The sequence below is a fragment of the Oncorhynchus masou genome, chromosome 32, assembly GCF_036934945.1.
Source record: "Oncorhynchus masou masou isolate Uvic2021 chromosome 32, UVic_Omas_1.1, whole genome shotgun sequence".
NCBI lineage: Eukaryota > Metazoa > Chordata > Actinopteri > Salmoniformes > Salmonidae > Oncorhynchus > Oncorhynchus masou.
The window spans coordinates 62,760,478-62,786,537 of record NC_088243.1 but is presented as its reverse complement, the minus strand read 5'-3'; the positions used below and the strand labels follow the sequence as shown (position 1 = coordinate 62,786,537).

General features: G+C 44.5%; 3 protein-coding genes across 7 annotated transcripts; 1 reads left to right on the top strand and 2 right to left on the bottom strand.

Annotated features, from left to right (window-relative positions):
- Nucleotides 1–5,403: 5,403 nt before the first annotated feature.
- Nucleotides 5,404–11,282, bottom strand: LOC135526419 (myeloid zinc finger 1-like). 3 transcript variants are annotated; one of them, XM_064954780.1, is made up of 2 exons: nt 11,192–11,282; nt 5,404–7,056 (listed from the first exon to the last, which is right to left on the bottom strand). In XM_064954780.1, the coding sequence occupies exon 2, from the start codon at nt 7,049–7,051 to the stop codon at nt 5,900–5,902; it is 1,152 nt and encodes a 383-aa protein (XP_064810852.1). In that variant the 5' UTR covers nt 7,052–7,056; nt 11,192–11,282; the 3' UTR covers nt 5,404–5,899. The 3 variants fall into 3 exon arrangements, with proteins under 3 accessions (XP_064810852.1, XP_064810851.1, XP_064810850.1); XM_064954779.1 differs by lacking the exon at nt 11,192–11,282 and adding an exon at nt 11,070–11,160; XM_064954778.1 differs by lacking the exon at nt 11,192–11,282 and adding an exon at nt 10,795–10,877.
- Nucleotides 11,283–17,456: 6,174 nt separating this feature from the next.
- On the bottom strand, nt 17,457–18,283 carry LOC135526421 (beta-crystallin B1-like). The gene is made up of 3 exons (XM_064954785.1): nt 18,161–18,283; nt 17,795–17,937; nt 17,457–17,628 (listed from the first exon to the last, which is right to left on the bottom strand). Exons 1-3 carry the CDS (start codon nt 18,272–18,274, stop codon nt 17,457–17,459), a joined length of 429 nt encoding a protein of 142 aa, XP_064810857.1. The 5' UTR covers nt 18,275–18,283.
- LOC135526420 (beta-crystallin A1-2-like) lies at nt 17,552–23,794 on the top strand. 3 transcript variants are annotated; one of them, XM_064954782.1, is made up of 7 exons: nt 17,552–17,678; nt 17,785–17,962; nt 21,520–21,602; nt 21,722–21,840; nt 22,027–22,168; nt 22,347–22,489; nt 22,623–23,794. In XM_064954782.1, exons 3-7 carry the CDS (start codon nt 21,528–21,530, stop codon nt 22,768–22,770), a joined length of 627 nt encoding a protein of 208 aa, XP_064810854.1. In that variant the 5' UTR covers nt 17,552–17,678; nt 17,785–17,962; nt 21,520–21,527; the 3' UTR covers nt 22,771–23,794. The 3 variants fall into 3 exon arrangements, with proteins under 3 accessions (XP_064810854.1, XP_064810855.1, XP_064810856.1); XM_064954783.1 differs by having other exon boundaries at nt 17,587–17,666; XM_064954784.1 differs by lacking the exons at nt 17,552–17,678; nt 17,785–17,962 and adding an exon at nt 20,125–20,844.
- Nucleotides 23,795–26,060: the final 2,266 nt, after the last annotated feature.

Here is a 26,060-nt window from a genome sequence, read left to right as displayed (position 1 = left end):
GACAAGAATTTAGTTAATGAAAATTATAATTAATGAATTAATCTTCTGTTCAAGGCAAAGAACACACAGTGGCATGGACAATATTAGTTTCAACCAACTCAACTGAGCAATTTTATGAACTTCTATGACAATGGAAAAAAATGGAACCAAGTCAAACGTGGTTTCCATATGTTTGATAATTCCATTTATTCCATTGCAGCCATTACACAATAAGCCGTCCTCCTATAGCTCCTCCCACCAGCCTCCTCTGCTAAGCATATGCAAAGACACTATGTTTATGAGCAGCACTGTGGCAAGTTTGAGTCCGGGCTGATCACCTTGAGCTGCTGGGTGTAACAGAAATAAATCAGAGAAAGGGTCGTAGTTCATATGGTGCATGGACATGAACCGAAGCGTAATTGAATGGAACCAACAGAGAGCTGAAGGTTTTCAGCCACGAAGGGAGTAGAACAGAGTTGAGTTTGGGGGTCATTTTTCTGTGTGTGGCCTCTGCTCATGCTCTCAAAATGTTGGCGCCCGGAGAAGACACATTTCCAAGGTGAGCAGGATGATTATGAGATGGAGTTACGTTGGACTGCCACTGGGCCGCAAGCAAAGTCGGGAGAAGAGGAATGTTGGGACAGAGACACAGAGAGATGGATTTCTGAGGAGGAATGGAGGGGACAAGAGGAAGAAGAGGAAAGTATGAGGAAAGCAGGGGTTGGATTTGTATTTGAGGAAGATGGTGGTAAAAATGGAGATGGGGTGAAGAAGAAGAGTGGTGTGAAGTGAAAACAGATTGAGCAGTGCACCAGACCGAGTTTTGGAGGTGAAAAGGAAGTGAAAGAGGGAGAGTTAAGTGAGGTAGAAGGTGTGGTGAAGAGCTTAGAACCCGAGCCTGTCAATCAATGACATGATAAAGAAGAATCATGTCCAGTAGGATTGACATTTTTTGAGAAAGTGTATCCTTGTCTTTTGGCAGAGCCATTTGTGGTTTCAGGGTGGGTGAGAAAGGAGTTGGGTGCAGTTGAGTCAGTGAAGGTAACCTGTAGTGGACTTGTGATATTTGTTTGTATTCTTCTAACCAGAGGGAGTGGGCGCTCCGTGTCACGCAACTTGAGTCAAGGTCTGGTTCTTGCTTTGTTTGCTCTAAGTAACAGAGCACCATTGAAATTAGTGTTTTCTGGGGTAGCATTAAGTATGGATATGGAGCAATTGAAGTTGAAGATTCCTGGCATTTGTGATGCCTGCCGTTTGGTGCTAAGTAGACCTGGTGGTGAGTCACTGTCGGTCCTGTGTCAACTGTAGGGGTGCCCACGTTGCTGGGGATCAGATGTGTCCGGTGAGAGAGAGGCAGGTTGAGATAGCTAGAGTCAGAGTAGTGCAGAAGGTGACGAATGCTGAGGCAGTGAAGAAAGTAGGAGGATGGGTCAAGGGTGAGGGATCCTGAGAGGATCCCTGTGAGTAGTAGATCTGTGCCAGCACAGAGGGATAGGCCAACAGGCGATATATGCATCAGTATTGTTGGCTTCTTAGCGTTCATAGATTATCAACTGTAGCAGAAATAGAACGTAAATCACCGAAAATAGATGTTATAGTGGCAGCTGCAGAGAAGTATTGGGTTTACAAAATTTGATTTCAGAAAAGTTACAGGGTGTGCTGACTGGTGGTTTCCCGTACTCCCAGGCCATTGGCATGGTGCAGGAGAAGACAGGGTCAAAGTAGTGGAATGGGGCAGTGTGTTTTTAAGGTTAGTTGTTTTATATATATATATTTTGTGGGGGCTAGTTTATTTATTTTTCCACTTTCCCTTTTTTGTATCACTAAGTAAAATGGATTTATATTATAGTCCAGTTGGGGGCGGTAATGCAACATGTTGGATGCCAACCTCCGTTTTAATCCAAAGAAGAAGAAGCATTTTCATTCAACAAGTTACTGGTAATGTGGCGCCGACGACAGAAGTGTTTTATCAAAGAAAAGCAGCGCAGAAACTGTGGTTTCACTCATTTATAGGGGTCTAAACGACTGATGGATGAGAAATTCAATGTTAAAGCATACATTACCTAATTTAAACGGCAATGATGCCATCAAAGACACTGGAAGCACAATGGTCAAAGCTACCGTCATACCACAATCGGGCCTCGATAACATGCAATACTTTGAAAGCCATATGAAAGATTGCATAGACATGTCACGGCGAAATCCTGTCATGGTTGGTAACAGTGTGGCCCAATTTGTCAGAGTGCCGAGAGTGAGTCTGAGATGGGCAAACCGGAAGACCTGCGGGGAGAATGAACCTGGGAGCCTTGGCTCATTCACAGACCAGCTCAATAACCATAACGCTGCAGCTGCGGTACCAAATACAAACCATGTTCCAGGTGATGCTGCGCGTGGTACATTTGTCATTTAATTTCTCTGAATTGTTCTGTTTTCTTTTACAGAATGTAGCTTGTGCTTGCTGAATGATACAACATAACATGTTACTGAATTACTTTGCTAACGTTAGCTACTGTAATTATATCTCTCCACTGTAGGGCTAATGCAGGTGGTCCAAGAGAAGAAGCAGAGCGATGAGGAGGACACTCTGGAGTTTGATGAAGAGGTGACAGCTGTATCTTGTTTCGTGAATGCAGCGCAAGACTTGGGAGTATGAGCTCACTATGGTAAACGTCAAGCTTGACAATCATCTTCAGGGAGGCATGGAAAGGTGTGGAGGCCAGCCAGCGACCATCCACCCGGGTCACCCTGGAGCTAGCTAATCCCAGAAAGGAGGACCTGGGGCTGGGTGATGATCAGGAGGAGCTGGGGGAGGAGGGCCTGGAGACCAGGGCAGAAGGGACAACCGGTTCACAGTACTGCAAGAACTTCAGTAAGGAGTGGGTCCTGCGCCGCCATCTTAGAAGACGCAGAGTGAGGCCAGGGGAGGAAGGGTCTGGCCTCCCACCTGCTGACTCATAGTAGTGCTAAAGCCTGCAACTGCAATGTGTGTGACCAGCGCTTTACACGCCCCAAATCTCTCAACAAGCACCGCCGCCAACACAGCATCGTCAAGCCCTACGGCTGCCCTCAATGCCCCGACCACTTCTACCGCATCGAGGGGCTCAACAGCCACCTACGCATCTATGGAGAGAGGCAAGAACGCGCCCCACCCAAGCCTAAACTGTTCATGTGTACTGACTGTGGTAAGGCTTTTTCCATTCCGGTGAAGCTGGCCGTTCATGAAAGCACACACACTGGGAAGCGAGCCTTCGAGCCTCTTCCCCCCTCTATCTGCCACAAACGGCTTCTCCACGTGGGGGTACTGGGCGGTCACCAGATGACACACCAGGTGGACCAGACGTTTCTCTGCCCGCACTGCTCCAAGCACCCACCGCTGCAGCCTCTGTATCATGACCTTCCACATGCCCAACGAGCTCCGTCACCAGCTGGAGCGCGCACACCCCTGCCCCTACGTTGGGAAGAGCTTCAAGGCGGACTATGGGGTCATGCTGCACTGCCGAACACACAACGACGAGTGCCCGTACCCATGTGCTCTCACTCACACTGGAGATCGCCATGTAAATGTGTGAGCTGTGCCAGCGTAAGTTCTCTCGGCCCACTGGTCTGCAGATCTCTGGAAGTTACACCAGAGTGAGAAGCCATACAGACTTCCCTAACCTGGCCCTCCTGGAGGCACACAACCGAACTTCTCACCCTGACCCCCTACAGACGAAGCAGGCTGAGGTACTGATTCAGGGCCGCAGGTGCCACAACATTCTACCACGACCAGAGGGGGGAGAGAGAGACCTGTCCACTTCCCCTGCCCTACCCAAACAAAGGGAACCCTCAACACAGCAGGCAGCACCTGGTCAGGTTTTGTATCGGGGTTACAATCATGATTGTGCGCACCCAACAACCTGACACACTTCCTATCCAGTCACCTGCCACTGCCGTATTCCTCGCCCCCATGACGAGCCAGACCACAACCACACCAGCAGGACCCCTCAAACTACAGATGCCACTTACACCAAACACATCTACCACCACGTTGCAACACAAGCCACCAAACCTAGACAGAAAGCTACCCCACCCAGACCCAGGAGGCTTCGCAAATCTGAGAACAAGAACACGCAGTCAGTCAAAAACCCAGAACCACCTCCACAACATGACCTTACTGCTTGGGCCAGCACTAAAGGTCAAGGGTCATCTCAGTACGAGACAGCAGGGCAGCCAGTGACTGAAACTACTCCTAATTCTGCCACCAAATACAACGGCAAGTCCTTTAACAAAGTTCCGGTCCTGACCTGAGCACAGCCCAATAAGAGAGTGAGCCTGCGGCTCCAGGAAAGATCACAGCCAACAGCAGAGCCTCTAGTAGACTTGAGGCAGGACTAGAAGCAGGATCAGGGAAAGGGGTAGAGGAAGAGGAAGAGTGGCAGGTGGGAAGAGCAAGGGGCAGATGGGAAGAGAGGGAGAGATTATGTATCTGTAGTGAGACTCCTGACTATAGCTCCAAAACCAGTTGTAAAGATGTAGGATCTTAATTTGATCACTTTTGGTGGCAAACTTGTAGTGTATTTAAGGAAACAAAAAGGCAAACGTTTGTAATTTCCACTTTAAAATGTCAGACTTGATTTGCCTTAACAAAAAATGTCAGCCCCTACAAAAATTGTCCATTATTTATAATCCACATAATAATTCACATTTCCTGTTGCTGCAGAATTATTTTCCTGCTGTAGCAAACTGGCTCAAATTAAGATCCTACATCGGTTATTGTACAGGCTCCCTAAGTGAGGACTGACTGCTTTTTAGGGCGGATCTTCTGCCTGTTTTCGTGTTTGGATGGGTATGACCGGTTGGATACGTTTGACAACTCGGTGTGGAAGGAAGGACAAAAAGGACAAAACAGGGAGAGACCAATATTGAACTCTTTTTGTTTTCCGTTGCAAAATGTTCTGCTACGGTATGCACTAATTAATATACGACCCAACTCCCTACTGATCTACTTTTAGACAATGTATGACCCTTTACGTGACTGTTTCAAATAAAGTATCTCATTTTTGGCTGAAGCTTATGCACTCGTTAGTGATTCATTCCACTTTTATCTGGTACCTCGCTCCTCACTTGTGGTTGTGTAGATCCAGAACTCATAAAACCTTTATTCTCTTTCAGTGTGTACCTTGTTCCAGGAGTGTATAGGCAAGTTACCTTTACCTTGTGGCCATGGGAAACAACATTTAGGCCAGGATTCAATGCAAGGGTTGTTATAGCGCAGCCCACTAGACAGAAGCCGACAATGTGCCTTTCAAAAGGCACTTATGAAAAACGCTGTGCATCTCAGCTCAAGCGTAAACTGCACTTTAAAGTCGCTTATAGTGCACTGCGCTATAACGTGCACTGAATCCAGGCCTTAGACTTAATAAACACACACATACACAGTTCTTAATCCATGATTGTTTACTTTAACAGTGAAGTACAGATCATCACATTCACAAAGCACTTCTCTCACTCATAAAGGCACTCACGGAGAAAGCTCTCTAAGGGAGAACAAAATTTAAATACAGTTATCCATTTCCATTTGTCATTTAACAGTCTTGCGAAAATAAAATGACTGAAAATATATATATTTTTTAGGTATTGATAGGAAGTAAAATACAAAATATAGACTAGATCATCTCTTCATGTATTATATTGATCTTTCTACACAGCTTCTCAGTTCATACGCAATGTTTCATAGTGTCATTATTTTCTCTCGAATCATGAAACTTCCCACCCCCTAATGCTGCTAAAAAATCCTTCAGTAAGGAATCACCGAACTCTCCCAGCGAGCTCTCTAGTCACCGGCCGTTAAGTCGCCATCCATATTTGATAGTTTGATCGCTGGAGGCAGTACTTGCTGAAACGGGACTGTAATTGTAGGAAACTTTTTCATTTATAAATGTCATGTTTTTCTTGTTGCAGAGCAGGCTCCAGATCTGATGTGGCGGTCCAGACCTCCTTTCTCTATGTAGGTCTTCCCACAGTCTTCACATTCGGACTTGGGCATACTGCCGTGGATGTGGGCCCTGTGCCTGCTGAGATTCCCCCTCTCTGAGAACCCCCTGCCACAGTCTGGACAGAGGTGGGGCCTTTCCCCCGAGTGGATCAGCATGTGTTTACGCATGTTCCCACTGTCGTTGAAGCGTTTGTCGCATCTGGGGCAGGGAAACGGCTTCTCCCCGCTATGAGTGCGAATGTGCCTCTCCCGGTCACGGCGGGATATGAAGGCCTTCCCGCACTCCTGGCAGGAAAAGTTTTTGGGCTTCTTTTTGGGTTCTGGAAACAAGGAGACACCACCTCTACCTCCCTCTCTAACTCTTTTGCCTCGACTTCGTGACGATGATGTTCTTTTCCTGTGCCACAGTGGGGACGCCTCTCGAAGAGCGGGGATGTCAGCATCTGGGTCTTCCTGGAGGTCGGCAGGGGCCCAGGTGGGATCCTCTTCACCCTCCTTGTCGTCTGACTCTGAGTCGGAGCCCAGGATGGAAGAAAGGGAGCGGCTGGTGGACTCAAAGCCCCGTCGACGCTGGGACTCACCCAGGGCCTCGTCGTCCTCCACGGGGGCTAGCCAGTCTCCATGGCCCTGGTCCTCCTGTACCTCTGGTTCCGTCTCATCTTCCTCCCTACTCACAGGACTGGAGCCTGCAGCTGCCGAGGGCTGAGAGGGGGCCTGAAGCTTAGGGAGACAGGAATTCTTTGGATGGAACACTCCTCCAGACTTCTTCAGCTCGGCTTTCTCCTCCTCTCGGGCTGTACATGATTGGCTGGCTGGGTCGTGAAGCTCAAGTGTCATTGGAATCTCCTTGTCTTCACTCTCCTCTTTGGTAAGTAATAAAAGGGGCGTGACTGTGGTCTCATACTCTTCCTCTTTGATGTGCGTTGGCCTCGGAGGCTCAGGGTTCGTAACAAATAATTCTGTACGCTCCTGTTTGACACATGAGGTCGGGAGGGATTCCTGACCTCTGGAGACCAGTTCGACCTCGGAATGTTCTGTTTTGGGCAGAACTCTCTGGGGTGACCCTGGTCCGTGTGAGCTGTCCATCTCCCAGGCCATCACCACTAGGACAAAACAAATGGTATTAGAACACATGACATAAGCATCTTGTTTACATTTCATAACCACATTCAGCTGTCAATCTTTTTGATTTATTTATCCTTTATTCAAAATGGTGGAGCTCAGTTTGTTTTGCATGGCCAGATTACCACGTTGGGTGGAGATTTCACTTAAAGGCCAATGGAATGGTCAAAAATGTGCAACTCCGCCCACACGGGACAGGGCCTGCAAAACAAACTCTACCTTTGTAGAAAACCTGTGGTAGCACCAAGTATGTATGTAACCAGTGGAGGCTGCTGAGGGGAGAACAGCCCATATTAATAGCCGGAACAGAGCAAATGTAATGGCATCAAACACCTGGAAACCATGTGTTTTATGTATTTGATACCATTCCACTGATTCCGCTCGAATCCTTATCACAAGCCCGTTCTCCCCAATTAAAGTGCCACCAACCTCCTGTGATATAAACCAGTGTTGTGTTCAAGACCACCTAAAACCAAGACCGGAGCGAATCAAGACCGAGACTTGGAGGGGGACAAGAGGTTCGAGACAGTCAAGACCAGAAAAACGTGAGTTCAATTCAACACCATGACTGTAATTTTGTCAAAAGCATTTGACATTCAACATTTTGGAGTGACAGTTGAATCAACCAATTACATTGTACATGGGATGATTTTACAAAACGTATGGAAGGCCAAAAGGTCACTGTGCAATAGCAAGCAGTAGTTTTACCACGGTCGAGCTAGCTAGCTTTTGTTGTAGGATAGTTTGCAGCAGCTGCAGCAGGTGTTATCGAAGAGAATGTTGTTGCTAATTTGTTAGCTTCCCCCTTTAAAATAATAACTTTCAACATGAAGTTAAGTTTGAAATGATCATCTGGTGAGTGGAACTGTGTTTTTTATTGCAGCGCGCTTGCTGTTGTTAGCCATCTCTTTGAAAATAACTTGTGCGTGAAACATGGTTTCATTTCAACTTTAGATCACGGGTTACTTTGTGTGCTGAGCGTGAAATGTTTTTTTTGCAATGGTAAGTAATAGTTGTACATTTCAATTGGGAAACGCTTAGCCTAATGGTTTAGTTTTTGTATTCTTATGATTGGGACCTACTGGCTTCTTATGTCAGAGTGAATGGACTGCTGTCTTTCCATCGGCCCTATGCTGTGGTGCCTGACGAAGTGGGTCCTGTGTGACAGAATTGCACCACTTTGTTAAATATCTAAAATCACACTTTAAATACATTTTAAAAAAGGACACGTGATGTTCTAAGTCCACAACAATGCTTAAACCACATCAGGAAACTATTTTTTAGATCTGGGAAAAATCTACAAAATATATTGTTGCCCTTTAAATCAATTGAGCAAAACAAATGCTTTCCCCATTGATACAAAATCAGCATTACATCATTTTGTCAGGTAGGCAAGTCAACATTTAATTGGAAAGCTTTTTTGGGAAAGCTTTTATAAATGTTCATGCAAACAGAGTATGATGACTGAATTGCACATCGTAAATAGCCTACTAACCAAGACTAAGGACCAAACTTTTTCAATACCTGGTTTGCATACCCATTGTTGCCTTAGTGAGCACTTACTGCCAGATATCATGAATTGAAATGTCTTTCCTACCCTACCGGCTACCAATGTAATTCTTCTGTGAGCTGCTCCATGCAAAAACGAGTTGGGAGCTGCGTGGTCTTGCTGCCTGCTGCTTATATTCTGCTGAAACTAGGATGTGTAATGCTCGCATGTGCATGTATTTCACGTGCTTCGCAATTGTGTAGGCAACTTTGTGCATGATTTCTCTATTGTACTACATAATTAATACGCTGTATACCTCCAGTACACTACTTTGATATGCAACCAAAGGGATTAAGAAGTGAGTTTAGGCAATGCCCACTGAAAACCCCTGACAAAATGATTGCAGTTTTGAAACTGCGGTCAACTGTGGGATTTTGGACACAGTAATTGCAGATTAACTGCAGTTATACTGCACTCTGACTGCAATATTTTTTCATAAGGGACAAAGTTGGTATAGGGCGTATACCTGCATATAGCCTCCACTACATCATTGGCCCTTTGTGTTTGACAAAAGTGCACTCTCCTACATGAGTGACCTGGTATTACGGTTGTTGTCCTTTCAGCATCACCAGCCTGTCACACACTGAAGGCCTAGGGCTCCAATAGGTTCGCCACTGCGCAAACATGTCTACTATAGATACAAAGATTATTAGAATTTCTCCCTGTCTCCCCTTACTAATAGTAAGCATGCAACTTAGTCAACAATTTACCCCACTCTTCCCTACCAGAGTCAAGGAAATCCAGACAAACTGAGGATATTTTTCAATGCAAGTAAAGTACAGTAAGTAAAGTAGGAATCCCAGGTTTCAATAGGCAACAAGATATTGTTTCAAAAAAGGAGTATATATATATGTTGCCTGGCAAAGCGTTTTTATGCGCTGACTGAATGGAAGCTGTTAATGGTGGTCTTTTTACTCCACTGGTCTGAAATTACAACTCCTCACTGTCCGAGACCAGGTAAAAATGTATTTGACACAGAGAGAAGACCAAGTAAAAATGTATCTGACAACTAGACAAGACCAAGACACTCAATGTGTTGTACTACAACACTGATATAAACCCTGGACTGCTGATTAAATGTATTGTCCAATGAGAGGCTTTGAAGACACCGGTCGGCCATATTGTCACTCTCAGAAGGAGTGGTCCTCCATCGGAATGAATGGAACTCAGCACAGTATTTCAATTAAATGTTTCAAGGACAAAATTACATGTATACTGAACAAAAAAATAAACAAAACATGCAACAATTTCAAAGATTTTACAGAGTTACAGTTCATATGAGGAAATCAGTCAATTGATTAGGCTCTAATCTATGGATTTCACATAACTAGGAATACAGATAACCATCTGTTGGTCACATAAACCTTGCAATTGTGTTTGTTGTCCGTAGTTTATGCCTACCCATACCACAATCCCACCACCACGGGGGCAGCAAAGCGCTCGCCCACAGGACTCCATAAACATGGTCTGCGGTTGTAAGGCCGGTTGGAGGTACTGCCAAATTCTCTAAAATGACGTTAGAGGTGGCTTATGGTAGAGAAATGAACATTAAATTATCTGGCAACAGTTCTTGTGGACATCCTTGCAGTCAGGATGCAGATTGTACGCTCCCTCAACTTGAGACATTTGTGGCATTGTGTTGTGTGACAACACCGCACATTTTAGAGAGGCCTTATTGTCCCCAGCACAAGGTGCACCTGTGTAATGATTATACTGTTGATTCAGCTTCTTGATATGCCACACCTGTCAGGTGGATGGATTATCTTGGCAAAGGATAAATGCTCACGAACTGGGATGCAAACAAATTTGTGCATACATTTGAGAGAAATACGTTTTTTGTGCATTTAGAACATTTCTGGGATATTTTTTCAGCTCATGAAACATGGGACCAACACTTTAAAATGTTGTGTTTATATTTTTGTTCAATGTATTTGAGTATTTTTGTTGTTGTAGTGGGGACATTAACATTAGTAATCAATAAAAAATGTGCTCATATAAAATAATTTACAATTATGCATTAAGGTGTCCTGTAATATAAAAACGAATGTAGACGTTAATAATAATGTTTTACAATGGTGAGGAAGTGCGAAAAGGGAGGCACGCACGTTGGCTTGAACGCAGTGTCCCCAATCAGTATTCTAGTGTATATATAAATATTTGGGTGACTCACATGGTTCTGGCTTCAAGTGGACAAGTTGTGAATTATAGAAAACGCACTTTCTCCACGTCGAGCTGAGGCTGCCGAGAGAGGGCGGGGTCTTCTAACAACATCCAAATTGCGTGGAACTGCGCGGAAAAGTAGTAAAGTTGTAGATTACTATTATTATCGCGCATGTACTTAAATTTACAAATACGACAGAAAGCCATAACCGTTGTATATTTGTCATAATGTCGCTTAGCTAAATGTTTAGAAACTGCTAGTAAAATAGTTTATTCTCGACTCACCGCATCGTCAATTGACCTTGTTTTGATCAGCTGGAAGATAGTCTGTTGACTTGTTAGTTGCTGGCTAACTAGATTGCAAAAAAAAGTCCACACGAGAAGCATCAAGCGTAAATAAAACTGACCAGATCCGCATGACGAAACCACTTGTCAACGTTGATTGTTGTTGTTTCCAGTGAATGGTTAGCTATCAAATTCCAGGATTTCTGAACCTTCCGAAGCCATGAACATTCCGGAAACGATACTGTTTGGTGGGTGGACACGAACCAGAGAGGAAGAGGAAGAGGCCCAACTCCGCAAAAAAAAGTCTCCCTCCAGCAGGTAGCGTTGTTTCGCCCACCAAGCAAGGTATTTTTGTGTGTAGTGTCGAATTCGGCATCAACAACAAAATAATGGCGTATTTTCTACTTGATGTTTATTTGATTGGATTAGAAGTTAGTCATGTTGAAATTGCTACGAGTGTACTGATATAAATAGGACATGTGACAAACCGGCAACTGAGAAAAAAAACTATTTCGTAGTTGTCTCGAAATGGTTATGCATATTCATGTGATGAGGCAAGTAGCATCTCTTTCTATTGAATACAAGAGTTTGACGTGGAACAACCTAATCGAATATTCAAAAATATTTACAATAATGAGATGTATCCACCAATCCTAAGAAAGGATGGGTGGGAGCTAGACAAACCGCTGTGCCCTTTTGTGGACAACGTCTCCCATTGTTAGGGCGGAGAAACATGTATCTTGTCAGTATATCCAACATCTTTGCTGGGCTTTTCATCATCTTTAGTATCATGGCGTTCGCTCACTTTGTTTGTGCATGCCGCCACCTACTGTACGGTAGTGTGTGGTCAATCACGTTACATTTTGTGACGCAACAATTTAAAAGGAAGGGGGAAAGGACAAAATCGCACCACCAACTAACCCTATGTCTATATATCAATATTTTAATAAATAATACGAAAAGCCCCACCTATTTTGAGCACCACCTGTTTAGCATGTTATTTTGGCATTAATACATGTCACATATTAAAAATGTCATCGAGAATCGGCTTCCTATTTCGCAACAAAGCATCCTTCACTCATGCTGCCAAACATACCCTCATAAAACTGACGATCCACGACTTCGGCGATGTCATTTACAAAATAGCCTCCAACACATTACTCAACAAATTGGATGCAGTCTATCACAGTGCCATCCGTTTTGTCACCAAAGCCCCATATACTACCCACCACTGCGACCTGTACGCTCTCGTTGGCTGGCCCTCGCTTCAGATTCGTCGCCAAACCCACTGGCTCCAGGTCATCTACAAGTCTATGCTAAGTAAAGCTCCACCTTATCTCATCTCACTGGTCACCATAGCAGCACCCACCCATAGCACATGCTCCAGGAGGTACAGTGGGACTAAAAAGTATTTAGTCAGCCACCAATTGTGCAAGTTCTCCCACTTAAAAAGATGAGAGAGGCCTGTAATTTTCATCATAGGTACACTTCAACAGACAAAATGAGGGGGAAAAATCCAGAAAATCACATTGTACGATATTTTATGAATTTATTTGCAAATTATGGTGGAAAATAAGTATTTGGTGAATAACAAAAGTTTATCTCAATACTTTGTTATATACCCTTTGTTGGCAAATGACAGAGGTCAAACGTTTTCTGTAAGTCTTCACAAGGTTTTCACACACTGTTGCTGGTATTTTGGCCCATTCCTCCATGCCGATCTCCTCTAGAGCAGTGATGTTTTGGGGCTGTTGCTGGGCAACGCAGACTTTCAACTCCCTCCAAAGATTTTCTATGGGGTTGAGATCTGGAGACTGGCTAGGCCACTCCAGGATCTTGAAATGCTTCTTACGAAGCCACTCCTTCGTTGCCCGGGCAGGATGTTTGGGATCATTGTCATGCTGAAAGACCCAGCCACGTTTCATCTTCAATGCCCTTGCTGATGGAAGGAGGTTTTCACTCAAAATCTCACGATACATGGCCCCATTCATTCTTTCCTTTACACGGATCAGTCGTCCTGGTCACTTTGCAGAAAAACATCCCCAAAGCATGATGTTTCCACCCCCATGCTTCACAGTAGGTATGGTGTTCTTTGGATGCAACTCAGCATTCTTTGTCCTCCAAACACGACGAGTTGAGTTTTTACCAAAAAGTTATATTTTGGTTTCATCTGACCATATGACATTCTCCCAATCTTCTTCTGGATCATCCAAATGCTCTCTAGCAAACTTCAGACGAGCCTGGGCGTGTACTGGCTTAAGCAGGAGGACACGTCTGGCACTGCAGGATTTGAGTCCCTGGCGGTGTAGTGTGTTACTGATGGTAGGCTTTGTTACTTTGGTCCCAGCTCTCTGCAGGTCATTCACTAGGTCCCCCCGTGTGGTTCTGGGATTTTTGCTCACCGTTCTTGTGATCATTTTGACCCCACGGAGTGAGATCTTGCGTGGAGCCCCAGATCGAGGGAGATTATCAGTGGTCTTGTATGTCTTCCATTTCCTAATAATTTCTCCCACAGTTGATTTCTTCAAACCAAGCTGCTTACCTATTGCAGATTCAGTCTTCCCAACCTGGTGCAGGTCTACAATTTTGTTTCTGGTGTCCTTTGACAGATCTTTGGTCTTGGTCGTAGTGGAGTTTGGAGTGTGACTGTTTGAGGTTGTGGACAGGTGTCTTTTATACTGATAACAAGTTCCAACAGGTGCCATTAATATAGGTAACGAGTGGAGGACAGAGGAGCCTCTTAAAGAAGAAGTTACAGGTCTGTGAGAGCCAGAAATCTTGCTTGTTTGTAGGTGACCAAATACTTATTTTCCACCAAAACTTGCAAATAAATAAATTAAAAATCCTACAATGTGATTTTCTGGATTTTTTTTTCTTCTAATTTTGTCTGTCATAGTTGAAGTGTACCTATGATGAAAATGACAGGCCTCTCTCATCTTTTTAAGTGGGAGAACTTGCACAATTGGTGGCTAACTAAATACTTTTATGCCCCACTGTATATCTCACTGGTCACTCCCAAAGCCAATTCTTCCTTTGGCTGCCTCTCCTTCCAGTTCTCTGCTGCCGATGACTGGAACGAACTGCAAAAATCACTAAAGCTGAAGACCCTTACCTCCCTCACTATCTTTAAGCACCAGCTGTCAGAGCAGCTCACAGATCACTGCACCTGTACATAGCTCATCTGTAAATAGCCCATCCAATCTACCTCATCCCCATACTATTTATTTATTTGTCTTGCTCCTTTGCACCCCAGTATCTACTTGCACACAAATCTTCTGCACATTCTACCATTCCAGTGTTTAATTGCTATATTGTAATTACTTCGTCACCATGGCTTATTTATTGCCTTACCTCTCTTATCCTACCTCATTTGCACATGCTGTACATAGACTTTCCTACTGTAATATTGATTGTATGTTTTTTTATTCCATGTGTAACTCTGTTGTTGTATGTGTCGAACTGCTTTGCTTTATCTTGGCCAGGTCACAGATGCAAATGAGAACTTGTTCTCAACTAGCCTACCTGGTTAAATAAAGGTGAAATAAAAATAAATAAATATCAGTTTGCAAACGATGTAAAAAAAAAAAAAAATTGAGTTCATAAAGACCATACAAACATGGTCTCTTTTTTGCTTTCTTGAGTAAGGCAGCTCCAAAATGAAGGTTTTTCAGTCTACAGTAGCTCAGTGCTTTCTGTGGTGGTGGGGTAGCCAGCGGAAAATACGGAGTGTAGGGGTTGGTAATGTGCTCTAGTTGCACCATGATTGGCTCAGTGTTCTGTCACTCATGGGGACACTATGTCACTGCCAAATCTAAGGGTAGAGCTCAAATTCAAGCCACTTGGGTGCTACCATAGAGTTACATTAGAAGTGGTCATTCAAGAAGGCTCAAGGTCATTGGCCACAGATAAAATTATGTCAAATCACATTATATTTACTGTAGCTTTGATTGGACTGATCATGTCAACATCATACTTTCAAAATCTTAGCACACAATCTCGCAGTCATCATCATCATGAATCAAGTCGACAATCTACTGGCAAATCCTTTTCCATCCTTGTCATATGAAGAGAAATAATGAAGAGAAATTATAGATAAAACATCAGTGATCATTGGCCATTGGACATAAGCATTACACAACAAGTTGGAAACCGCAAATTCAACAATGAGTGGTTTGAATCAGTAGCAAACTGCAAACATTGCAAAGCAATCACTAGCCTGCTATTCAGTGGAGCTTTATGTAGGCCCTGGTGTTTTGCGGGTAATTTGGCAATTTCTCACATGGAATAGCCTTAATTTCTCACAACAAGAATAGACTGGCGAGTTTCAGAAGAAAATGCTTTGTTTCTGGCCATTTTGAGCCTGTAATCGAACCCACAAATGCTGACACTCCAGATACTCAACTAGTCTAAAGAAGGCCAGTTTTATTACTTCTTTAATCAGAACAACAGATTTCAGATGTGCTAACATAATTGCAAAGGGTTTTCTAATTATCAATTAGTCTTTTAAAATAATACATTTGGATTAGCTAACACAACGTGCCATTGGAACACATGAGTGATGGTTGCTGATAATGGGCCTCTTTACGCCTATGTAGATATTCCATAAAAAATCTGCCGTTTCCAGCTACAATAGTCATTTACAACATTGACAATGTCTACACTGTATTTCTGATCAATTTGATGTTATTTTAATGGACAAAAAATTAGCTTTTCTTTAAAAAACAAGGACATTTTTAAGTGCCCCCAAACTTTTGAACGGTATGTCCTTTATTGTTACAATACATCTTAACAATATGTGTTAACATATACAGTAACAGTCAAAGTTTGGAAACACCTTATGCCAAGTTCCCCCCCTATTTTCTACATTTTAGAATAATAGTAAAGACATCAAAACGATGAAATAACGCATATTATTCATTTATTTATTTTTTACCTTTATTTAATATGGAAGTAACCAAAAAAGTGTTTAGCAAATCAAAATATATTTGACATTTTTCAAAGTGACCACCCTTTGCCTTGATGAGAGTTTTGCATACGCTTAGCATTCTCTCAGCCAGCTTCACGAGGTAGTCACCTGGAATGCATATCAATTAACAGGTGTCCCTTGTTAAAAGTTAATTTGTGAAATTTCTTTCCGTCTTAATGCGTTTGAGCCAATCATTTGTATTGTGTATCGTTGGTATACAGAAGTTAGTCCTGTTTGGTAAAAAACCAAGTACATATGATGGCAAGAACAGCTCAAATAAGCAAAGTGAAATGACAGTCAAAAACCAACAAGCGCTATGATTAAACTGTCTCTCAAGAGGACCGCCACAGGAAAGGAAGACCCAGAGTTACCTCTGCGGCAGAGGATAAGTTCATTAGAGTTAACTGCACCTCAGAATGCAGCCCAAATAAATGCTTCATAGAGTTCAAGTAACAGACACATCTCAACATCAACTGTTTAGAGGAGACTGCGTGAATTAGGCCTTCATGGTTAAATTACTGCAAAGAAACAACTACTAAAGGACACCAATAAGAAGAAGAGACTCGTTTGGGCCAAGAAACACGAGCAATGGACATTAAACCGGTGGAAATCTGTCCTTTGGTCTGATGAGTCCACATTTTTGGTTCCAACTGTTATGTCTTTATGAGAAGCAGAGTAGGTGAATGGATGATATCCGCATGTGTTATTCCCACCGTGAAGCATGGAGGAGGAGGTGTGATGGTGTGGGGGTACTTTGCTGGTGACTCTGTCAGTGAGTTATTTAGAATTGAGAATACTGATGTGATTTTCATGTTATGACCTGTTATAGCACTTTTATTTATACAGTGTCATCTTGGTCATGAGGGTTATCGGTCACAATGCAAAGACAACGTTTTGAAATCAAGATTTAAATTTTTATTGAAAAGTTGGCCAGGATTCTGTACAGCAGAGAGGGTGTGCGATACACAGGGTTAGGAAGTGGGGGGTGGATATTGAAACTTCTTTTCCCATTGTGCATCATACCCTGAGCCGAGAATCATGTGTAAAACAGCAAGATATTTCTCGTTCCCTCTTTGGTGCTGCAATGGACTGCAGGGGAAAGGAATGGGGGACGAAAAAGGAAGGGGGGGGGGGGGTGAAGGAGGGAAAAGCTAAGGTCGGACCACAGGAGAGAAAGAGAAGAGTAGAGAGAGAGAGTGATGGAGGGGTTGTCTGATTTTCAGGTGTTCTGTAGCCAGGTGGTCCTTCAATTGAGGTTTCAAAGAGTGGGGGATTTTTAATGTCACCACTCTCTCTTGCTGTTTCAGATGGTAAGCTTCAGCCAGGGGTTCGGCAAGGCCTCAGACATCTCTCCCCCTCTCTCTCTTCCTCCGCCCCTCTCCCTCTCTTCCGCTCTTTCTCTTTCTCTCCTTCCCTGAGCCTCACTTGCTGGCCATGGTGTAGCATCCCTGCTGGTGCCACTGCATGTCGCGGATACGCCTCACGGACTGGAACTGGGGGTGGCGGGCGCCATACTCGTTGAAGTGTTTGAACTCGCCCTTCTCCAGAAGGTACTGGGAGCCACGGTATCCAGGGAACTGGTAGCCCACCCAGCTGAGGGGGAAAAGGAGAAGACCAAATTATGTCACTCGGCAAGTCACTACGTATGTCACTAAAATATCAGCCGTTCTCCTACAATCTTTTCATTCTAGATCTATGTGTTCTTAGTTGTGAGTTTAACTCTGTCAATTCCTTCTTCCATCTCTATAGCAACACTTACGTTCCACAGCTGACCATTATGCTGCCGACCCTGTCAGTGAAGCCGTAGGAGAACAGAGACGGAACGTCATCGTCCATGATCTCCATCTTACGGCCCTTGAATTCCCCAACCTCGTACAGGCAGATCTTGTGCTTCTCGGGGTCCTGAGAGAGAGGGGAAAGGAGAGAGGTGTGTGAGAATGAGGGAGGTGTTCAGAAGGAGAGAAATGTACAGGAGAGAGACAAAAAATGGAGAGAGTAAAGAAAGACAGAGTGAGAGATCAGGGGGTAGGTAACAAGTCACAAAGAGAGAGGATGTGTATAAGTGAGAAAAATTAGAGAACAGATGACACAGAGAGATGGTGAAAGACGAGAGGAGTGTCCCCACCATGCGGACGGGTCTGAAGGACAACAGGTAGTCGTTCTTCTGGCAGTTGCTCCAAGAGTCCCAACGGGGGAACTCTCCCTTCTCCAGAATGTAGTGTTCGCCACAGAAGTTCATCTGCTCGAAGCCCACAAAGCTATACAGGATAGAAAGGCAGTGTTACTTTATTATACAGCTGTGTTGACATATCTAATTAGGATTTATTTTTTTAACTGTAAATGATACTGCTACATCTACCATTATCCCACAAAGCTACAGGGATAGCAGGACATTAATAGACACTAATATATAGTTTAAAAAACTGGAGAGGTTGACTTACGGTCCACACTCAATGCGGAGGGAGCGGACGCGGTCCATGCCCATCTCACACACGTTCATGCACTCGTTGCTGATCTCGACCATGCGACCCTGGAAGTTCTCCTGGTCGAACACAAACATCTGAAGGGCAAACAGAGAAAGAGAAACAGACATAAGTACATCATCAACACAGATAGTGTCTGGCTGTATCAGTGAGCCGATGATATTCCATTAGATTGGAGCCAGGAGGTGTCCTGTTAGTTGAGGACTACTTGCCTTGTAGGACATCATGCCCATCTCAGACTTCTTGCTCTGAGCAGCCTTCCCGTCGGTCTGGGAAGCAGCCTTGGACTTATCACTGGACATGATGACTGGAAGGGAGAGAGAGGGATGAGAATGAAACAGTCTCAAAACAGTCAAGAAAACACATCCAAGGTGTTGGGAATACAAATAATGTATGGAAATACAATAAGGGATGAAGATGGAGTGAATGGATGCTATCAGGGGAAGAGTGTTATTTGGGCTTGGGGATGCAGTCTACATGTGTAATATAATGATGTACAATATGAATGTTACATGTATTATTATAGCGACTTCTAATTACTGATTTCAAAGTCAGACTGCTGCTGAACAGCTGCTCTCCTCTTTCTCCCCCTACTCCCTTTATCTGTGTATGCAGGTGCCAGTATGTGTGTCGTGTGTGTCTGCTGCTCTTACCTGTGTGTGTGATCTGCCTCACTCAGAGAGTGTTTGTGGCTCAGAGCGCGCCCCGCCCTTTTATATGCTGGCGCCCAGAGGAGGAGGATTAGAGACAGAGAAACAAACCTGCTGAGGTCAGAACCACGAGACAATAGAACCACCGCATCATCAGAGAGGGACAGCCAGAGAGGGGGGACCAGCCACGGGGACCAATAAGATCCATGGTTCATTGAGAAGGATTGGAGGGGGGTTGATAGTGGAATACCGTACATGATGATAGGGTCTAACCACAAACAGATACAGTATCTGAGCAATAACACTGTACCAGTATCTGTGATAAGCAACTAATTATGTTTTTCACACTCTGGTATAACCTGTGACAAAGACCTGTACATATATTGTGTTCATGATCATAATAATATTGATCCTATGTAATTTTGAGGGGCACATTTCCCACGCTCAATGTGCATAAGGTAGACAACTAAAGAATAACAGCAACAATACATCAAAAAGTAGAACAAACTATCACAATACATAAAACCATTACCTACTAATGTAAAAATATATTGTTTTTAAGGGATAAAACATTAAAATCTAGCTTGAATAGGTGGAAGGATATTTACTGAATAGGCTCACTATTTACATGAGAGGACATGTGAAGCGCGCTAATCATCTGCTCATAATCAGTACCAACTTCTATTACAAACAGAACATTTCTGGTCTTGTCTTCTCTCTGAGTCTCATCTCATCACCATTTTGAAACAGTTGAATGGGAGCTCAAGCCTGAAGCAAGTCATTAACACATACTTTTTAATTGATGCATTATTGGACCTCACATTATCAAACTACAGGGTTTTGATTAAGAGAGTGTTAAGTCTATAAGGTGTCAGTACGATTTCGTTGAGGTGTGAGGAGTGTGGTACATTTTTTTTTGGGGGGGGGGGGGGCTTTAGTGTGCGGGGCCAGGGTACCATGTATTAAGGGGCCAGGGTACCATGTATTAAGGGGCCAGGGTACCATGTATATGACTCAAGGATGGATGGAGACTCAGATGGTTGTGTGGCATGATTTAGGTGTGTTTGTGTGTGCTACCCATGGCATCTGTGAAAGGGGGCAAAACATCTCCGTGTTGTCCTATGTGTTTAGTGACTAAGGGGATACTATTACCTATAGATGTCAAACACTTTCTCATTCTGAAATGTTTCTATCCTGTCCATATTCTATTATAAACATATTTGTATACTGACTTTTTCTCTCTACCGAAACGGTGCATGTGCCCCTTTAATCTCCACATTCTCCACCTCTATCCCGGCCTTTGTGACTGCCGCACACCGGACTGCTGACCAGCACGAACTGACCGGGACGCTATTGTTCCTCTCCCATTCAGGGCAAACCCCGAACGCTGTGCACAGAGAGGACTGGCGTTCCATAGTATATGCTGAGCTGGCGTATCGCGCAGTTTCGATGGAATGACCGGAAAGAACAGGAGCGCGCTGTTGGCCAGTGTTCGAGGTGGGAAAAAGTTATTGTGCGCGTACCAAAGGCCTGCGCCATGGACGCGCTCCAGGGGGGGGGGGGCGGTTCTCGTCACTCCGTATAAAACTGAAGCGCCAGGATCTCTTGAAGCTCAACGCGAGATAGCGTTAGGCGCGTGCCACTACCGAGCTCATCACGAATAAGTGCCAAACTAGGTAAGGTGCCAACTCCGTAACGCATTTAATGCAAATTATAGGGACAGTCAGTCAGATAGGCCATTGCAGGCTTATTCAAGACGCGTTTACACATTCATTTAAAACTCACCAAAAAGCACTAACCCTGAAACAACACGTTAACCTGCAGTGCACATTGCATAGATTGGCTACATAATATATAGACTCGTTTAACTGATCCGTGTCTCCATATTGCCTATTCTGGCGTAGCCTACAAACTTGGATGGACAATAAACGATGTGATCTTTTACCGTTAGTTCACAATAATTTCGATTTGTTGCGCATTATTTGTTTAATACGATTGGCTAAAACAGGGAGCAAGCTTGTTAGATACAATATCGTGTAGCTTTATCAAAAAATAATTGATCGGCATTAGTATGAATTCAGCTCATTAGAGACTGTGCAGTGACATTTTTTTCCAAATAGTGCATAGCGGATAGGAGAAGTGTTAAACAGGAAACATTTTAGAGAGGTTGTTTTCCAAGGCATGTTCACTTGAATACCAGTGTGAAGCCTTGATTATAGAATAACATAGAATGTAATAAAATATAATAGAACGTTACTCTGTCTATGTGGATTGTTGGCGTTGAGGTGACTTATAGAGTGTAGGAGAGTTGAGGAGATTGTGTAACGGAACGTTTGACTCCTGCCTCTTAGGTGTAAAGATGTACAGAACCACTAGATCACCAATGATGCAATCCCTTGTCAACTCGGGAATGGGCGTGGCTCCTTTCTTCAAGGTAACACACCTTAGAGGAGCCACATACCTTTGCTTAAGTGGGATGGGCTCTGTCACCTTAAATGTCCCTCTTCTCATCTTCCATTTATTCTCCCTCCCCCCACCCATCTCTCCCTGTAGGTGACTGTGTTCGAGCAGGAGCACTTCCAGGGCAAGTGCCAGGAGTTCACCTCTGAGTGCTGCAACATCCACGAGTGTGGTCTAGACATCATCCGCTCCATCAGAGTGGAGAGTGGAGCGTGAGTTTCACACTGTGTGTTTACGCCATCTGTTTAGTGGGAATGTTTATTTATGGACAGAGGAATCCAGGTGTGTAATCTGTCTGTCTGTGCGGATGAGCAAGTTATTTTGTTTATAGTGGCTGGTTCAATGTGGGTGTATAAGATGATAGTTCAACGTGTAAAATATCCCCCCCCCCCCTGTAGCTGGGTGGGCTTTGAGCACCATGACTTCCAGGGCCAGCAGTTCATCCTGGAGAGAGGAGAGTACCCCCACTGGGACGCCTACAGCGGTTCCCTGTCCTACCACGTGGAGCGCCTCATGTCCCTGCGCCCCATCTACTGTGCTGTGAGTACCACAGTGTGTGAGATAGAGAAAGAGGAGATGTGAAAGAGAATCAATGCAGTTTTTTTTATGTCTGCCAAACGGATACATTCTATTAAGCCTTCCTTGAGAAACTCCCAAATTCTTGGAATATGGTCATATTTATGTGTGTGTAGGTGTAACCCCCCTCTATTTCTCTCAGTCCCACATGAGCAGTCGTATGATGATCTTTGAGAGAGAGAACTTCATGGGCCGCAGTGTTGAGCTGTGTGACGACTACCCCTCCCTGCAGGCTATGGGCTGGTCCATGCCCGAGGTCGGCTCCATGCATGTGCAGTGTGGCGCGTAAGTTAACCTCTATTATTCACTACACACACACGCTACGTGTTAGCAAACAGCTGTGGTTTAATACTTTGCACACACGATCGATATACTAAACCTCAGTGTTAAATGAATATCCCCTATCGCTATCCCCCAGCTTTGTGTGCTACCAGTACCCCGGCTACAGGGGCCAGCAGTACATCATGGAGTGTGAGAGACACAGTGGAGACTACCAGCACTGGAAGAACTGGGGCTCCCACTCCCAGACCCCCCAGATCCAGTCTATCCGCCGTATCCAGCATTAAGAGGGGCTAGAGGCTGAGAGGCCCAAGAACCGCAATCCCCAGCCCAGATGCTGCTCTATCCCTTACCCCCCCCCAACGGAAGACCAGCTGCCCCTAACTACCGACTCACCACATAACACTGACACACACAGCTGCTCCGAGGTACGATGAGACTATATCGCACCGGTAAAGCACAGGAACACACACACACTGACATGACTGACATAACACAGTTTATTTTTTATCAGGGTAGAGCACCCACACACAGACACACACCTGCGCTGTACTACCTGAACCCCTGTCCAGGTCACCTGGGCTGAGCAGGGAGCCACACATCCTGCTCGACCCAGAGGTCAACACATCAACAGGCACCAGTTTCAAGATGGCCACCACCGTAGTGCAGCCTTAATGTGATATGTGTAGGAGGTTGAACCAAAGGTTAACTAATAAACTCATGTACACTTCAGTCGCTCAGGCCTGTCCTATCATTATACGGTGTGTGTGTAGGATAATCTATAATAAATACCATATGGGATTCAACATAGCAGCGTCTCAAGATGTGCTATTTGGGTCCAATGTAATAAGCCGCTTGTACACTGCATGTCAAACCCTCTGATAAACATAGATATAACTGAAAAACTACTTTAAATAAACCTGTTGCTTTTTTACAAACAATGAATAGCCTTGCTGTATCCACTCAGATTACTGTCACCGCTTAAAGACACTACAACACCATGATAAACATCTCAGCTATTGAGGCTGCAATATATTCACACAAGGACACGTTAAGAACATCTTTAATCTGTTTTTAAATAGAAAATAGTCAAACACCTGGGGAGAACAGTAATAATGACAGACATGATGTGATTCCATTCTCGAACAATCCGAAGCAGAATCGGAAGATGTAGGCCTATGATGATTGACACTCAACCAATGAAAGTCGTAAATTCCTGTGAAACTGAACTAACAGCAGTGTAAAACCTGATTTGTTGGCAACTCACAATGCAACATTTGGTATATGAATAAACCCAAACTCTGCACAAGAGGCAAATATAGCTGGTGTTTTTCTACACGGGTCATTGAAAACTTTAACACAATGATGTTGTAAAGGTCTGGGCAGTGAGATGTAGACTTAAACGGAGCACAACTGACCCACAGTGTAAAACACGTTCATATTTCACGATCTAAGTGCTGAAAACTGGAACTCAAGCACAGAGCTCTAAAGACAAGGTGAGGTAGAAAAAAGGTACAACAAAAACGTCCACATTTTTTTAAAACATCCATTCGTCCTCTTTTGTTTAACAATTGGTAACTTGGAGGAACTCAACCACACAATCATGCTTCTCCATCAAGCAGAAATCTTTACATTCCTTGTCGTTATGCCACGTCTGTCTATGTGGCAGCCCCTCATTGATTCTGTACTGTGAGATGGTCCACACACAGCAGTTTGTCCATATCCCAGTCTCCTAGCAGGGGGAAGATGTTGGTCACACTAGGGAAACAGGGATAGGAGGGACATGGTCATAGTTAGTGTAAAAGCAAAGAAACCTCAGATTAGAGTTGAGTGTGATAATCTGATTGATAATGTAGGCTACCGTGTGTATGCACTCAGTCAGAGCAGAGATGACATATATCCAATAAAAGGGGTGAGTTCGGTCTGTTTTTCTGCTCTGTCTGTCATCCATTCTTCTCCATCTCCATCTATATCAATACTTTCATCAGAATTATCTATCGCTCTGATGTCTTCAACATCTATTTTGTCCATCCGTGTCTCCCTCTCTTCTGTCTGATCGGTCTTTTGTGGTTTAAAAATGGCCCATCCCGTTTCCTCTCCATCTTTCATTCTGCAGTGTCTGCAGGACATCCCTAGTCTTCTGGGAGGCTGAGGAGGTTGTCACTTCTTTCCCAGACTCCTCTCTGTCCTCAGGGTGTACCTGCTCTCCACAGGCTGGGGCTTCTGGAACGGAGATGGGAGGGTGAGGTTCTGAGACCGTTTGGACCAGTGGGACTACTTCTACTTCTGGACATGCACACTTGTTCTCTCTGTCTCATTCCTTCCCTTCCACCTCTCCTCCTCTGACTCCTTTACTCTCCTACTCTTCTCTCTTGTCCTTGCTGGGTCTGATCCTTTCTCCCACTCCAGCTGAGGCTTCTTCCCTCCTCCTCTTCTTCTGCTACTCTTCTTTGTTTCTGCCCCTCGGCTGGTCTGTTCTGCGGGGAGGCTGGTCTGTTCTGGTAGAACTGGAGCAGATGTAACCTTTGCACACACACCATTGACGTTTCTCTTTCTGGGTGGTCTGCCTCTCCCTCTCTTCACAATAGCCACTGCCCCAGACACTCCCCTCACAACCTCCTCGCCCTGTCTGATTGGCTGGGCACTCTGACCTCTGAGCTTCTCTGGGGTTCTGATTAGGCTGATCGGGGGATTGGGTAGGGGTGGGGGTGGGGTTTTCTTGGTAGTGTCAGACTGCTGCAGGCCGGGCCTTGGTCTGAGAGATGACAACACTGACTATAAGTAGACCACTCAGCCATAAAACACCTTTACAAATTATACACGGCTAACAATTTACTGAAGAATGCATGAAGTATACTGAGTAAATAGTAGCAGATGTTTCATAACATCAAATGTTGAGCAAAGTCTCTCACCTGAGATTTTATCTTCTCAGCCGACCGACCTGATTGGGCAGTTTGCTGGGGGGTAGGCGTTTCCCTGGCAGCATCCTCGGGTTGACATAGCTCCTCGCCTGTACGGACAGACACACCCAGCAACACATCATCCACATCCGGCAACGGACCGCTCACAATCTTGCAGTTCCTAGTATTCATGAAGTACCCTTTCTTTATCCTCTTCTTCTTCTTGATTAGTAGTCTGGTCCTGTCTATGTTCTTCTCCCCATGACGTTTCTTGGGCCTGACTATAGGTTGGATGTTGATCTCACCTCGCAACCGTCTTCTGGTCATCACCCTCCTCTCTTCCCCTGGGCTGGGTGGCAGACTGGTAGGGGTAGAGCTGAGGTGCGCTGGACACTGTTAGGAGTTGAGTATGGAAGAGGTGATGTGTGAGAGAGAGGGAGGTGTGTGTTTGCGGGGTGTGTGACTGTGCTACACTGCTCTACGTGGGCTGTGTGTGTGTCGCTGTGTTCTGGTTGAGGCATGTATACCTGGGCCACGTGTGTTTACTCTGCCCAGCGTAAGAGGGGTGTGTATAGGCTGTGTGTGTGTAGCTCTGCTCTTCTCTGACTTGAGTGCTCTGAGTTCTGTGTTCAGCTGTGCTGGTCACCATCTGAAATGATGTTTCTCCTTGCTCCCTC

Coding starts and splice junctions, on each gene's coding strand:
- LOC135526420 (XM_064954782.1), top strand. CDS start 21,528: ATGTACAGAACCACTAGATCACCAATGATGCAATCCCTTGTCAACTCG. Junction 21,603..21,721: donor GCGTGGCTCCTTTCTTCAAG/GTAACACACCTT, acceptor CTCTCCCTGTAG/GTGACTGTGTTCGAGCAGGA. Junction 22,490..22,622: donor ATGCATGTGCAGTGTGGCGC/GTAAGTTAACCT, acceptor GCTATCCCCCAG/CTTTGTGTGCTACCAGTACC.
- LOC135526421 (XM_064954785.1), bottom strand. CDS start 18,274: ATGAACTTCTGTGGCGAACACTACATTCTGGAGAAGGGAGAGTTCCCC. Junction 17,938..18,160: donor CCTTCAGACCCGTCCGCATG/GTGGGGACACTC, acceptor CCTCTCTCTCAG/GACCCCGAGAAGCACAAGAT. Junction 17,629..17,794: donor ATAATGGTCAGCTGTGGAAC/GTAAGTGTTGCT, acceptor TTTCCCCCTCAG/CTGGGTGGGCTACCAGTTCC.
- LOC135526419 (XM_064954780.1), bottom strand. CDS start 7,051: ATGGCCTGGGAGATGGACAGCTCACACGGACCAGGGTCACCCCAGAGA.